This window comes from Saccopteryx bilineata, chromosome 2 (genome assembly GCF_036850765.1).
Source record: "Saccopteryx bilineata isolate mSacBil1 chromosome 2, mSacBil1_pri_phased_curated, whole genome shotgun sequence".
Lineage (NCBI taxonomy): Eukaryota > Metazoa > Chordata > Mammalia > Chiroptera > Emballonuridae > Saccopteryx > Saccopteryx bilineata.
The window spans coordinates 277031853-277047734 of NC_089491.1; the positions used below are offsets into that span (position 1 = coordinate 277031853).

General features: G+C 48.4%; 1 protein-coding gene and 1 non-coding gene across 3 annotated transcripts in view; both read right to left on the reverse strand.

Moving 5' to 3' along the window:
• Positions 1 to 2445: 2445 nt before the first annotated feature.
• CD244 (CD244 molecule) overlaps positions 2446 to 15882 on the reverse strand; it is a 31039-nt gene continuing 17602 nt past the window's right edge. Inside the window, exons 2-9 of one of the 2 annotated variants that reach the window (XM_066255082.1) lie at positions 13431 to 13769; positions 13081 to 13353; positions 11582 to 11689; positions 11144 to 11211; positions 9276 to 9347; positions 6841 to 6906; positions 6458 to 6514; positions 2446 to 5097 (exon numbers count right to left, since the gene is read on the reverse strand). In XM_066255082.1, coding sequence (XP_066111179.1) covers positions 5059 to 5097; positions 6458 to 6514; positions 6841 to 6906; positions 9276 to 9347; positions 11144 to 11211; positions 11582 to 11689; positions 13081 to 13353; positions 13431 to 13769 — 1022 coding nt within the window. In that variant the 3' untranslated portion in view covers positions 2446 to 5058. The remainder of the gene's footprint in view (positions 5098 to 6457; positions 6515 to 6840; positions 6907 to 9275; positions 9348 to 11143; positions 11212 to 11581; positions 11690 to 13080; positions 13354 to 13430; positions 13770 to 15882) is intronic. The other variant, XM_066255083.1, reaches the window with a different exon arrangement.
• On the reverse strand, positions 3730 to 3874 carry LOC136327437 (small nucleolar RNA SNORA57). Its single transcript, XR_010729653.1, has one exon. It is a non-coding gene; the product is annotated as a small nucleolar RNA SNORA57 (small nucleolar RNA).

Here is a 15882-nt window from a genome sequence, read left to right on the forward strand (position 1 = left end):
GCCGCGCTTTCCTCTCTGTCTCTCTCTTCCCCTCCCGCAGCCAAGGCTCCATTGGAGCAAAGATGGCCCGGGCACTGGGGATGGCTCCTTGGCCTCTGCCCCAGGTGCTAGAGTGGCTCTGGTCGCAACATGGCGACGCCCCGGAGGGGCAGAGCATCGCCCCCTGGTGGGCAGAGCGTCGCCCCTGGTGGGCGTGCCGGGTGGATCCCGGTCGGGCGCATGCGGGAGTCTGTCTGACTGTCTCTCCCTGTTTCCAGCTTCAGAAAAATGAAAAAAAAAAAAAAAAAAAGACTTTCAAGGTACCACAAAGATGTTTACAAGTCTTTTAGGGTTCATCTTCCTTCACTAGCCTAGAGGTATTTTAGTCCAAGAAGGGGTAGGAACTACAATCAGTGTAAGATGGTATATAAATTCTGTCTCCCATTGAAAGAGAAGAAGTTTCTTGGTTAACCTTTATTTTAGATTTAAAACTAAATGACCCATTGTTCTTGCAAGCCAGAAAACTTCTACATTCTTCTCCCTCCCCTCCCCCAAGGAAGGATGGGACAGAAAAGCCTGACAGGAAAGCCTGACCTTTCCTTCTAGAATATCAATAATTTTTCAGCTTTTTGGTACCTTACTACACAACCATCTGCTTCTCTCCCCTCCCCCTTCTCTCTCTCTTCCTGTCTCGCAGCCATTGGCTCAATGGATCCGAGACTTGGATAGCTTGGTTTATTTGAGCATTGATCCAAGACGAGGGGTTACCGGGTATATCCTTGTCGGAACCCGGTCAGTGAGCATGCGGGTGTGTATCCTCTATCTCCCTCCTCTCACTTAAAAAAGAAAGAAAGAAATTAGAGCACAGCCACCCTGGCCAGTTAGCTCAGTCAGTTAGAGCATCATCTCAATACACCAAGGTTAAGGGTTTGATCCCGGGTCAGGGCACACACAGGAAGCAAACAATGATGGCATGAGTGGATGGAGCAACAAAGGAATGCTTCTCTCCCCCTCACCCCCACCTTCTCTCTGCCTCTCTAAAATCAATAAAAATTAAAAAAAAAACACACACACAGACATTGGAGCAGGGCTAGGAGCAATGGAAACCAGGACTCTGTGGTTCTGAGTAATGACATCACAGCCAGCACCACCGACCCAGTCTCCTCAGCCCCACAGACTTCACAGCCCTGCAGCTCAGCCTCAAAGAAGCACCAAGAACAGAAATTAGTCCAATGGATATCTGCACGTGAATGCCACAGTTACATCATCCTTTCTGCCTTTAGACAACCAAAGAATGGCTCTAATGTTGTCTCAATTCTGCCACCCTTGCCCGTCACCCTCTGACTCGCCCTAACAGTCACCAAGAGTGCCGCGTGAGGCTGGCCCTGCATCACTTTCTGCTCTGGCACCATGCTGCACGCAGCCCCACTCAGAGTCTCCAGCACTTCTTTGTCCACAGCACGCATCTGTTACCGGACTCCGTGCTGTCTTCATCCTTCTCCATCCTTCTGACTGCATCGTCCATGGCCCAACCATTTTGGGCATCAGCCTGTGACACAACACATAGCCAACACAAGACCATCCAGACCTTTCAAGGTAACAAAAAGTTATGCAGCCCTGATAGCCGACTAGCCCATAGTGGTCTTGGGCAGGTGTATGCTGTTCATTGTCATATCTGTCTTGATTGAAGTATTGGTACCAGGATTTCCTGACTTCTCTGATCCATTGCTGGGTTTTGAATCAAGAGGGACTAAAATAGGACAGACACTGGTCACATGAAATAACATGGTGAAAAACAGAATACAAAGCAACATTGCCCTGTAGCTCAGTTGGATACTGTTGCTCTGACACACTAAGGTTGTAGGTTAGATCCCCAGTCAGGGCACACACAAGAACCAACCAATGAATGCATAAATAAGTAGAACAACAAAACATTGTCTATGTCTCTTCCTTCCTCCCTCTCTCCCTCTCTTCTCTTTATAAAATCAATAGATAAATAAAATAATTTAAATAATCCAAATAAATTTCTAGAAACACAACACCTACCAAAACGAAATCTTGAAGAAATAGAAAATCTGAATGGACCTATAACCACTAAGGAAATTGAATAGGTCTAAAAAAAAATTAACTAGTATACAGAGAAAGGACTTTGGAAAATAAAGAGAGTTTTTCAAACATAGTCTTTTATGGTAGAACACTTAGCAGAATTTTGTATATAAGTTTACCTAAATTGCTTAAATAAGTTTTTTTTTTTTTTTTTTTAAATATTTTTTTATTCATTTAAGAAAGGAGAGGGGGGGAAGAGAGAGAGAGAGAGAGAGAGAGAGAGAGAGAAAGGAGAGAGGAGCAGGAAGCATCAACTCCCATATATGCCTTGACCAGGCAAGTCCAGGGTTTTGAACCGGTGACCTCAGCATTTCCAGGTCGACACTTTATCCACTGCGCCACCACAGGTCAGGCGCTTAAATAAGTTTTGAATGACTATGTAAATCATTTAAACATATAATTGGTAGAAAAGTTAAGGAATGTTCAAGATACTGTTAAGTTACTCTCTGAATGTCCCGTGCAGATGCTCCCGTGCCAAATCATGGTTTCTTCGAGCTTGCTGCACTTCAATATATGAGCAACTGAGATAAATGTGCATTTACTTATCATGGCATTGTTTGCTGTGTGTTTAATTATAGGGACTCTCTAACTTAGTAACACTTATTTTAAAAAATTGTTGGTTTATTTATTGTGTGTGTGTGTGTGTGTGAGTGACAGACAGAGAGAAAGATAGAGAGAGGGATAGATAGGGACAGACAGACAGGAAGGGAGATGAGAAGCATCCATTCTTCCTTGTGGCACCTTAGTTGTTCATTGATTGCTTGACCAGTGTGCTACAGCAGAGCAAGTGACTCCACGCTCAAGCAGGTGACCTGGGAGTTTCGAACCTGGGTCCTCTGCATCCCAGTTTGATGCTTGTGCCACCGCCTGCTCAGGCTGTCGGTTTATTGGTTTATTTTCTTCTGAGAATATGTTGGGAGAATAGGGAAAGCATAACGTTTCCACTTTAGTGAAACTTGTCCCCAGACACATTATTGAAATCACACTATTTAATGGTAGCTCCAGCTCTATAGCTGAAAGACCTTTGAACTTAAACTGCAGCTTTGACTCTTCTTGAGTCTCCAGTCTGCAGATTTACCCTGAAGATTTTGGTCTTGATGGATGCTATTCAAAAAAAGATGAACACATGATGGCAGCAGAGAACAGCTATTCTGGTGTCCTATATTCGTATTATCCCGAAGTAGCACACGGGACTGCAGCAGAGAAAAACTTTAAAAATATCAAGAGTAATACACATGAATGTAGGGTTTCTTTTCTTTTAATGATAGTCTGTTTTTGTTTGTTTGTTTTTTACTGAGACAGAGAGAGAGTCAGAGATAGGGACAGACAGACAGGAATGGAGAGAGATGAGAAGCATCAATCATTAGTTTTTCATTGTGGCATCTTAGTTGTTCGTTGATTGCTTTCTCATATGTGCCTTGACCGTGAGGCTACAGCAGACCGAGTAACCCCTCGCTCAAGCCAGCGACCTTGGGTCCAAGCTGGTGAGCTTTTGCTCAAACCAAATGAACCCGCGCTCAAGCTGGTGACCTTGGGGTCTCGAACCTGAGTCCTCCGCATCCCAGTCCAATGCTCTATCCACTGCGCCACCACCTGGTCAGGCAATGATAGTCTGTTTAAAAAAAATTTTTTTTTCTTTTTTCCCCGTGTCCCAGCGCCTGAGGATAGAACCGGCAGATGGAAACCATAGGCACCGAAGACATGACACCGAGGGGCCGGAGCCCACTGCTCTGCCTCTGTACATTACGGGGGCTGGGACCACACGCCCAACCCAGCCAGGAAGAGGAGGCTTTAAAATTTTTATTTACTGATTTTGTAGAGAGAGGAAGGGAAAGAGACAAGAACATCAATCTGTTCGTGGATATATCCTGACCAAGATTGAACCCATCAACCTCTGTGTCTATGCACGATGCTCTAACCGACTGAGCTATCCGGTCAGGGCCACACACAAATAGTTTTTTATAAATACAGCAGTAAAAAAAAAAAAAAAGTATTCCTTAAGAAAAAAACACACAGTTCCCTCCCCAGAGTCAGCCTCTGGTCTTACTGCTAACTTATCGCAACTCACGTGCTCCCGGTGACCTTCCACCCGGAGATGGGCTGACCTTGCACCATCGCCACCTGCTCCTGCCCACTCCCTTTGTGAATAACTGGCTACAAGCAAAGATTTAACATGTGGTGGCAGGGCCGGGGGGTGTTCCTCTGTATTTGAGTGACGCCCAGGCCTGGCAACCTTTTGGAGAAGCTGCTCGTGGCTTATGGCTACTTCGTCTGACCTCACAGAGGAGTTTGTTTCTCTTCCTCTGAGCTACCATCATCTTTCCTGCCTCTTTGGAAGATGGGCCTGGGCAGGTGAGGGTCTAGAAATGTGATCATCCCAGATTAGAAAAGAGGGGACACTGTAACAGACCGGAAGACCAGGAGGAGGGAATCTTGGTGGTAACAATAACAACCATATAGATAGAGTTCCAGAGCTGGACTTGCTGTGTGGTCTTTTGTGAACAACCCAACCTCTCCACCCATGCTTGTCCAATCTGTAAGTTCAGAGATTTTATACAACAGCCTTGTTCCTTTTCTTTAAAAAATTGATTTTAGAGAGACAAAGGAAGAGTAAGAGAAACGTAGACTTGTTGTTCTACTTAGTTATGCACTCATTGGTTGATTCCTGTATGTGCGCTAACGGGGGATCAAACCCACAACTTTGGCACATCAGGACAATGCTCTAACCAACTGAGCTACCCAGCCAGGGAAACAGCCTTGCTCTTTTAGCAGCTGTTATAAATCACTTTCAAAACAAAATATTAAATATATATATATGATGTCCGTGAATGAACTCCCAGACTAGGAACTATTCTGTAGAGTCTCCCGTGGAATCATCATTGTGCTGATTCCCAAAGCAGATGCCACTGTGTGACAGGGTGAGGACGGTGCATTCAGACAGGAACAAACGTTCTCCAGCTCCTTGTGGGTCAGTCAGGCAGGGTTCTCGGCTTTGGGTGGTATCTTTCCAACCTGCAGAAAAAGAAGTTCAGACCCTCCCACTAGGAGATCCCCATAACCACCCTGTGGGGCATGAATTATTATCCCCATTTAACAGATTAAGGGAACGAGGCTCAGAGTAACCAACTGAAATACAGGAAGGGTTTGTTTGAATCCAATTCTTCTGGCTCCAACTCCAGTGGTTGGTTATTATTATTATTTTTTTAACAGAGAGTCAGAGAGAGGGTTAGACAGGGACAGACAGACAGACAGGAATGGAGAGATGAGAAGAATCAATCATTAGTTTTTCATTGCACGTGCGACACCTTAGTTGTTCATTGATTACTTTCTCATATGTGCCTTGACAGTGGGCCTTCAGTGGACCGAGTAACCCCTCGCTTGAGCCAGCGACCTTGGGTTCAAGCTGGTGAGCTTTGCTCAAACCAGATGAGCCCACGCTCAAGCTGGCGACCTCGGGGTCTCGAACCTGAGTCCTCTGCATCCCAGTCTGACGTACTATCCACTGCGCCACCGCCTGGTCAGGCGGTTGGTTATTTTTAAGCACACCATGACTCCTTCTAGATTGCCCTGGACCGCAGTGTCCTCCGCAACCCTGAACTGTCCATGTGGCTTTGATGTGAGGCTTCGGTTAAAATGCCAAGACACCCAGCAGGAACCCATCCTCCCCTTCCTCGGAACCAATAGCAACACCATTGTTGGACTACAGGTGGAAGCTCCGGTGTAGTGTGAGGCCAGTTGGGAAGGAGTGGGGTGTTCTCTGTGCCTTATTTTCTATGGGTACAAATGGGAAGTACAATTATACCGAGTTTCACACATTCCATGGGGATCAAATGAGATCATTCACAGGAAGCCACTGGCAGGCCACCATGTGCACAGTGGACCTTCCATAAATGTTAAGTCACCACTTTCCATTTCCTAGATGGCCTGATGGAAACAAGCTCAGCCACCAGGCTCGGGGCACAGTATTCACCCCAGCAGCTCGACATCCCCTGTGTCCTGAAATGATTTGTTACTTACTAACTTTAGAAAAGCATGTGGACTTACTTATCCTCCCTTCTTTGATCCCCCAGCCCCACAAACACACTTGGAAAGGAGAGGTGCCCTGTGGGTGAGTGCCTCACAGCCAGGGGACCAGCCTGAGGAAAGCCCTAATCTGAAACTCAAGCTCCCTATAAGAGTCAAACCCCAACACATGGGTTAGACCCTCACGCTCCCTGGACCTCAGGTCCCCCATCTCTAAAAGGAAAATCTGGATTGGAGAATCTCTAAAATGCCTATGACTTGAAGACTCTGTGGATGACTTCCTCACAAGTATACAACTTTCCAGCTGTGCTATGGGCACTAAACCCATTCAGGAGTCCCTGGTTCTTACTTCTTCGTAGATGGTGTTATGAAAGGAAGGGTTGGGATTCCTCTTCTTGGATCCAAACTGAAATTCAGAGGGTAAAGAGTGCTCAACATTAGATCAAGAAATGCCCCACTCCTAAGTGGTGTGAGAGGTCACAGAACAGACTCCACGCCCAGAAATCCTTGAACTACCCCACTCAGCTCTTCATCTCAGACCTGTTGTTTTCCTCCAAACAGAACTAGACAGCATCTTCATTGGCCTGTTACCATTTAAATACAGTCCTTTAACACAAGCTACAGGAACACACACAGTGGAAGACAACTCACTCAGAAGTGCTCACACACACACTTTGCAAAAGCAGGTGGGCACGGACAACCTTCAGGAGCACCCACCCTGGGGGAGCTCACCTTCTGGCAGGGGTGCACTACTGAGTACAATGTAGCTGCAGTGGTTTCTGATGTGGAAGCCGGAGGCTAATGAGAAGAGAAATATAGTCATGTCAGAAGCGTGTCTCTAGCACAACCCCAGGGAGGGAGTTCTCTCTTCCCCCTCCACCCTGCTCTGACAGGAGGCTTACGTATTAGTTGAAAGAACCCTGGACTAGTCACGGAGTCAGACAATCTGGATGCTAGCCCCTCTTGTTAGGTCGCCAGAGGAGAGACACAAAAACCTGATGAGTTTTACAAGAAATGTATGCATGCAGTTGTGAACAGGTGGGCTAGGACCCTAGTAGCATCTGACCCAAGGGCCTGGGGATTTAAGCTCTTAGAGGGTTAGTGAGCAAGGCTAGCTAGGAGGTTAGTTTGGCGCAGAATCTTGGGGCTGGGTGAAGGGATGTGGTCCAGATGGAGGCTGGGTGAGGGGAGGTGGGACAGCAGGCAGGTTTGCTTAGATGGGAAGTTACGGTGAAATATAGAAATACCATATCCCTGACCATAGAACGAGTTTTGCAAGATTTGCAGATAAGTAAATGAAAAGAGTTCTGTAAAAGCCACAAATGCTCCCTAATGTCTAGATTCCGGAAAGCCCTCAGGATGCTGCCTTAACAACCTCTGTGAAAGGCCAAGATAACCGAGCACATTCTTTTGCTTTTTGTAAAATGCTTCGCTGAGCGCTGTCTCCCTAGATTGTTCCAACGATAACCGAAAGCCTGTTTTGCTTCTATAAAACTGCTTTGGTTAGGTGCTCACCCCTTCCCCCTCGCTTCTTTTTGCCTTTCAAAGCAAACCCCTGAGTTCATTCAGGGCTGTGAGTTCTTTAGGATGTGAATCCACTTGTGGTCGCCGGCATTAAATTAAAGACTCCTGAATTTGGCTACTTAATTGTGTGGCAAAATGTTTGTTTCCTCGCTGTCCAGATATAACAACGGGAACTGCCCTGGTGCCAGATCCCTTGAAGTTTAATATGGCTCCATAGAGCGTTTTTTTGTTGTTTTGTTTTTTTGTTTTTTTACAGGGACAGAGAGTCAGAGAGAGGGATAGATAGGGACAGACAGACAAGAACGGAGAGAGATGAGAAGCATCAATCATCAGTTTTTCGTTGCGACTCCTTAGTTGTTCATTGATTGCTTTCTCATATGTGCCTTGACCATGGGACTACAGCAGACCGAGAAACCCCTTGCTCGAGCCAGCGGTCTTGGGTCCAAGCTGGTGAGCTTTTGCTCAAACCAGATGAGCCTGCGCTCAAGCTGGCAACCTTGGGGTCTCGAACCTGGGTCCTCTGCATCCCAGTCTGATGCTCTATCCACTGTGCTACCGCCTGGTCAGGCTCCAAAGAGCGTTTTTGGTAAGGGGCCCTGCACCCGAACCTAACGCCTCTCTGTTATTAAAAATAGTTGCCCATTGAGCTCAGTTGGTTAGAGCATCTTCCCAAAGCACAGAGGTTGCTGGTTTGATACCTGATCAGGGCACATATAGGAACAGATTGATGTTTCTATTTCTCTTTCTCTCTCCTTTCCTCACTAAAATCAATAACTAAAAAAAAAAAAGGGAAAAGAAAAGACCCTGGCCGGATAGCTTGGTTGGTTGGCACATCATCCCAGAACCTGCAGGTTACCCATTTGATCCCTGGTCAAGGCACATACAGGAAAGGATCTATGTTTTTGTCTGTCTCTCTCTCTGTTCCCCTCTCTCAAATCAATCAAATAAACATTAAAAAAAAATAAAACAGTTCCTTGTTCATTGCGCCAAGTTTGCAGGTTCGATCCCCCATCAAGGCACATACAAGGATCAGCCAATAAATGCATAAATGTGTACAACAAATCAAAGTTTCTCTCTCTTCCTCCCTCCCTCTCTCTCTAAAATCAATCAATAAAAAAATTTAAAAGACAGTTGTTTTGTTGAGCATGTACTCTGTGTCTGTATTCTCCCCAACCCTCAAACTACTCCTCTATGATAGCAGTGACTATAATTTGCCTCATTCTACACATGAGGTTCCAAAAATGGTAACTAGCCCAAGTGAGGGTGTTGGAAGAGAACAACACAGACCTGTTCTTTCCTGAAAACAGTTAGAATAAAAAGTGCACGGACCCCAAGTACTGGAAGCAGCAGGAAGAAAACAGAAGTTGAGTTCCCTGCCAGCTCCATGTGGCCCCACACGCTGGGAGTCAGGGAGGCAACCTCCTGCGTCTGACCCCACAGCTCTGTTCAGCTGTGCAGACCTCAGACCACTCTGGTCTTGTCAACCACCTTCACACAGCTGCACAAGGCTACCTTCTGCTGCGGGAGCACCAAGGTCTTACTCTGCCATTCAAGGGTGTGAGGTTTTCTTTGGGTTGGGGGGAGGGTGGTATGAGGAAGCCCCAGACACAGGATGGACTAGAATAGAGAAGCCAGAGTGGTACCTGGGACAGGATCATGGAGTAGATGGTGTTCCCTTCCCCGGGGGAACCTTGCCCCTGCCCCTGCTCCTGCTCCTGCATGAGGAATAGGGAAGGACACGAAATATTAGCAGACGGCTTGGTCCTGTGGATTTGGGTCAGATGGGGAGAGACAGCACAAGGAAGAGGAGCTCCGGGAGCCTGGGTGGGAGCGGCCATCTGTCACCCAGGATGGGAGGGACGTAGACAGATGAGGCAGCTGTGAGCGTTAGGTTTGGGTGCAGCACCCCTTACCAAAAAACTTCTATGAAGACTGAGGCATGGCCTTGGTGGGAAGGACAGCATCATGTGATGCTGCTCAAGGGGTTCCTGTTACCTCTTTACTTTGGTAACTTGGAAACTTGCCTTTGCTGACTTTAGACAAATTTTGCCACTGATAACGGCACTGTGCTCTGAGTCTCACCTCCGGACACTGGGACTCAGAGGCTTTAGATCTTTCCAAGCCCCATGTCTACATCCAGCCCCGGTGGTCTGCTCACCCTTGGAATCAAGCCAGCCTCCTGGGCAGCTGCGGTGAAGCCCTGGGCCCAAGGCCGAAGGCAGTGCTTCCCTCCCTCGGTCCTGCCCCCACACTGGGCTGTGGTGGGATCACCACACAGGGGCAGAGTCAGGGACACCAGCTGTCCTGGGAGGCTGCAGATCACAACATCAGGCAAGAAACAGACACTGCTATTTTCTTTTCTTCCCAGATCTGTGTGAAGTATCTCCAGGAGGGTCACAGGTAGGCCCCAGTGAGAGCAGGGGAAGCCAGAGGGTGAGACATTTGAACAGAGCCTTGGGGACATCACGGAGAGACCTGGGAGGGATGAGGTCACGAGGGGACAGTCCACTGACTCAGAAGCAGAGTGAATCCCCAATAGGTTTTTTTACCCTAAATAGTTCTTTGACCTATATTCTCCATCTCCTGAATCTACAGTGTTCTTCCCCAGGGAGCGGAGGCCACTTGGAGTGAGCACTTGGGCTCTGTGGCTGTGTCTCTGACCAGAGTCTGGTGCTGATGGAAGAGACACACTTCCTTCTGTGTTCACACCCCAACATCCCATTGTGGGGCAGATACAGGCTGCAGGAGCTGCCCTGACTGCTCATCCCTGTCCCCGGGCAGCCTCAGGGAGACACCACATGTGACTTCCTGCCTCACCCTCCAGCCAAGCACCAGGCATGGTGGTGAGAACAGGGCCCTTTCTGTCCTCCCTTCCCTCCAGGCAGTTCAGGGAGGCACTGCTGGCCCCCTGGGCCTGTCCCCACATCCTGCCCTGCAGCCCCTCTGTGGTGTAATCCTCCTCCTCAGCTCTGGTGACACAGATGCTAGCTCACTGCATTGTGCCTTCTCACTCTCTCCAGCACCTCAGCCAGACTCAGGCCTCTTCTTCCCCAAGTGGTCGGGAACACAGGGCACTGAGCCGGGGACAACACTGCTCAGCTTCATCTGGCCAGGCCACCATCCTCCCCAGCTGAGCAACGATCAAGGGACCCACAGAAGTGAGTTTCAACTTGCTGGGACATGAGAATTTGTGATCAGACACAGAACACAACATGTTTGCGCTTGTCCTGAGCCTCGGACCAGCCTCAGAAGCTGAGGGCCCCAGGGAGCAGAGGCTACACTCCACGTGGCCACATCCCCAACAGGTGCAATTCTGCACCTTCATGCCCTTTTTTTCCTCTTTCAATCTGTGGCCAGAGCTCAGACAGACACTGAGAGAGAGAGGGAGATGGTGGAGGGGACCAGGATCACCTTGAGAGGACAAAGGGGTTGTCCCTGTTTCAAATGGTCACCCTCCCAGGAGCATTTTCCAGACTGGTTGAGAGAGACCCCAGCCCTCAGGGAGCCGTACTTGATTGCTCCTGACTGGCGCCTTGCGGACATCTTCATAAACTGTCAGGAGCTCCTCTGTCCGGGGCTCTGTGTGAGGAGAAAAGCAGAATGGAGCTGCAGGGCCCAAGGGAAAGCATCCTGTCAGGCATGTTCCACTGCCTCCCCAGGTGGCCAAGGCCCTGAGGAAGGTTCTGGAGAGGAAGCAGGTCAGTGCCTTTCTCAGGAGACCCGAAGCTCAGGAGCGCTGACCAGCCTGACTGCCCCCCACTCCAGCCACGGCCAGTAGAGCTACAGGTGGGGCCAGACTCGGCATGTCTGGGGCCACCAGAAGGCGCGTCTTGGAGCAAAGGCCCAGCAGCCATGGCTTCCCCTGCCACTGTTGCTCACATGTCCCCAGCACCACCACTGGGGACCAGACAGCAAGTTGAGCAGCACCTCTTAGGGACCCTCCACCTACGTGACACCTTCCTCTTCCTCCTCCACACACAGAAGCAGGTGAGGGCGCCAAGGAACAGTGTGATTATGAGACTCACGATGATCATCAGAAGATGTAGGAGGGCGAATTCTGAGGGACACAGAGGCATAGAGTTAGAACTCGGACTCCTCCTCTCCCTTTCTACTTGTCTGCGGCGGCTGTCTCAATACCCACTGGTCTGCCTGGCTGCTCTCATCGCTCCCTGTGGACTCACAGTCACGGTTGTCTCCCTGCTCAACTGAAGGGCCTCCCCCAAGTGACTCAGGTTCTAAGTTGCTGAGCTCTGTGCCCTCAGGCAACTTCCTTAACCTCTCTGAGCCTCTGTTTTCTCACTTTAAAAAAGAGATGTTATCTACACTGTGGGCGTTAATCACATGATCTAATAAATGCAAAGAACAGTAAATGTAACATCTATCCACTGTTTTGTTTTTAACTCAAAAAACGTTGGCAGCACGTGTGCTGTGTGCCAAGCACGTCCTGTGTTTCTCCTTCCTGCACTTGCGGCCTTGACTGCTCTTCCTCGTGTGCGTGTCTCTCTGTTCCTCCATCTCTCCTGCAGCCTGACGGATGACACCATTCATGGGGGGGGGGGTTAAGTGTTGCAGGTGCCAGCTGACTAGGATCTTTACAAACATTATCTTATTTAATCTCCACAATCACTCTGTTCAGTGTTTATTCTTTTTTTTAATTGATTTTAATTTATTGCGTTTACATAGATTCTAGTGTTGCCCCAAATGTATCCCCCCTCCCCTGTTCGGTGTTTATTCTTATCATTCCTGTTTTGCCCCAAAAATTGAGGCTCAGAGAGCTTCGTGACTCTGCCTGAGGTCACAGAGCTTGTGGTGACATGGATGATATGACCCAAAGACAGTGCTCTGGTCCCTCCTCATTGCTTCATTGCTCATTTCTTCCTTGCCTGTGACTACATGCTCTGTTGTCCCTCTTTGGCTATAAGTTCCTTGGAGACAGAACTGCAGGTTGTCTGTGCCCAGGCTGATGTCGCAGTAAGTCTTATTTACTAATAAACCGGGGTGCGGGGGAGTTCTGGTGACTCAGGAGAAGCACAACAATACAGCGAGAATGTTGCCAGGTGCCCGTGATCGTCTTGACGCTGCCACGACCCGGGTAATGTTGTATGGAGGGGACTACCTCTTGGACTATGTGGTTTGGGGAAGGTGTCACTCGAGAGGAGGCAGCAGGTCTCAGTAGAAAAAAAATCACCAGTAGCCAGAGCCGGGCTGTCTCACCAAACTAAGCTTTCCCTATATGGACAGACACCCACCTTCCAGAAGGAGATTCCCGGTGGGGATTAAATTCTTCCAGGCTACAACAGGCCTGACTGCGCAAGACCTGTGTGCTTAGAGGCCAAGGCCCTGGGGAGGCAGCCAAGGGGTGTCATCCCCCGACTGTCCCTTGCACAGGAGCCTGGTTACAGTTCTAACACCCTCGGGCCCTGTTGTAGCCCAAAGCGCTGTACTTACTCCGGTGGGCATCCCGACAGGCCTGGCTGAGCACGAGGGTCTGACTTGCCCAGCTGACGGGGTTGCTGACGTTGCACATGTACACGTGCGAGTCAGTGGCATTGATCTGCTCCTCCAGTTTGGAGAGCTCCCGGATCTGCTCACTCCCTCTGTACCAGGTATAGCTCACATCGCCACCTCCATCTCCTGGGACCGAGCAGCACACAGTCACTTGGCACTTCCCTCCATCCAGGGCCTCCACCTTCTGCTGCATCTGGGGCCTCCCGACAGGATCTGGAAGCAGAGATTCTGAGGAGGAAGGGCAGGAAACACAAGCCTAGGGGAGTCCGAGCACTGTCCTGGGCACTCACCAAACACAGAAACATTGCACTCGTGAGTCAACATCTTCCCCTCCTCATCTGTGACCTCCAGGATGTAGTTACCGCTGTCTTGCTGCTGAGCTGCCTCCATGATAAGACTTAAGGTCTCAGTCGAAAAATTAAGTCTATTGTTGAAACGATGATTACATTTCAAAGTTGGGTTCTTTACACCAGACTCATTTGTCCACTTGAGTATCACACAACGTTCTGACTGTGAACGCAGCTGTGCCTTCCATTCGACAGACTTTGCCCTTGTCTGTGTGCCAGGGGGCTGTACCCTCAGAGATGCTCCCGAGCGACCCACCACAGGTGCACAGGAGACGGTGGAACCTGGGAGAGAGAAACCAGCCGGAGGGGCCGGAAGGCTGTTAGCCCTGAGCATGTGGGCAGCTGGATGTGACTATCCTTAAGCCAAGAGAGTACAGCACCTATGAGAAGGCCAGACCTGCAACCCTGAGAGAGCACATCCTTCACCAGCATCCCTGCTCCCCAGGCTCTGAGGGAGCCCACGAGCCGCTGATTAAGGCTAACACCTCCTTACTATGGCAGTGGTCCCCAACCCCTGGACCGCGGGCCGGCACTGGTCCGCAGCCATTTGGTACCAGTCACAGAGAAAGAATAAATAACTTACATTATTTTTTGTTTTATTTATATTTAAGTCTGAACGATGTTTTATTTTTAAAAAATGACCAAATTCCCTCTGTTACGTCCGTCTAAGACTCACTCTTGATGCTTGTCTCAGTCACGTGATACATTTATCCGTTCCACCCTAAAGGCCAGTCCATGCAAATATTTTCTGACATTAAACCGGTCCGTGGCCCAAAAAATGTTGGGGACCACTGCACTACGGGACAGGCAGGTTTTAAATTCTACAGGTTTTCACTTCACAACGACCCTACAAGATTCTTATCTCCATTTTACAGGTGAAGAAACACACTTAGAAAGAATTTAAAAGTAACTACCCCAAGTTACACAGTGAGAAGGATGAGCTTTTAAAACCCAGTCAATTTGGCTTCAGAGGGTGAATTCTCAACTGCAGTGTTCTACATAAACAGAACATCTGATGTGACGTCCTCCCTACAGCACCAAGGTGACCACTAGTGACCAGCGGTGACCGCTTCAAGTTCTGAATGCTCAGACCCAGCAAGGGCAACTCTCCACACTGAACCCACGGCTCCTCTCTCTGCTTTCCCATAAAGCTGGCTCATAACATCCAGGAGACGTTGGCACAGCAAACTGTGGTTATTCCTCATTAGTGTTTGCCTGGTTTTTGTCACTAGAAAGTCTCCACAAAAATTGCTCCATAGAATAAATAATTAGAAAGGGAAGAGGAAACGTTCACAGTCTAGGCACATCCCAGAACCTCCCCCCACTCCCTCTGGATCAAGACGGGGATCCACGTGATGGAGTGACATAGGCTGTTGTCATTGCTCACTGTAGTGTGGCCACTGCAGTCAATGACAATAAGGAAAGGGAGTGTCCTGTGGCCATTTTGGAAGGAAAGTTATGTGGCATCCCATATAGTAAACAAGGCAGGAAGTAAACAAGTCTGGCTGGATGGGTTGGGGAGGGTCAAGGAGAATTTGAAGGAGAGATTAAGAGATGAGAGTTACACAGACAGATCTGTTAAAGTGGAGGACATTGAGACAAAAGTGATGGAGGGGGTACTTTCAGACATCCACATGCATTACAAATGCACGCAGTCTCAGTCACACCTTCGCCAACCCCCCATAACCCCACAGACACTGAGCAGGTAATTGAAGAACCTGTGATTATTATTTGGTTGATAGAACATGATTCTTTGAACGTGACACCCTGAGGTTGAAGCACATGGGGTTTTGGTTTCTATTCATACCCCAGGACTCGAAGTGGGTCTGCCTGTTCCCACTCCAAAAGCAGAGATTGTGTCACGTGTGTCCCTGTGGTCTTCAGAGTACACCAGGGAACAGGCCAGCACACCAGACATCACACAGAGACCCAGTGACACAAGGGAATGGAAAAATAAATAAGCCTACAGAAAGGACACATACTGTCATCATCACCTATTCCATCTTCGCTGAGTCCCCATGATAACCAGAGCCCTGAAGTCAGAGCTCTTCATGCCTAAGACGCGGTTCCTGATGCCCAGAGTTGTGATCTGGGAACAGCTCACACTCTTGTTCCATAGTGTACGCTTGTTGTCAGAGATACACGATCACCTAATGCAGCTCTTTCCAACTTTTGTTACACTTGGGGACTGGTGAAAATAAGAGAATTATTTCAGGGACCGCTAAGGCAGAAATAAAAAACATTATTTGTATTTTGTGCATTATCTTTTAATTATAATACTGTAAAGTGAAAATTCTCAAAAATAACCAGACAAACAGTAAAAAATATTTTTAATAGAATATGACTTACATTTCTAGAGAGCAATATTTGATTCAAGTAAAGCTAGTGCAAAATC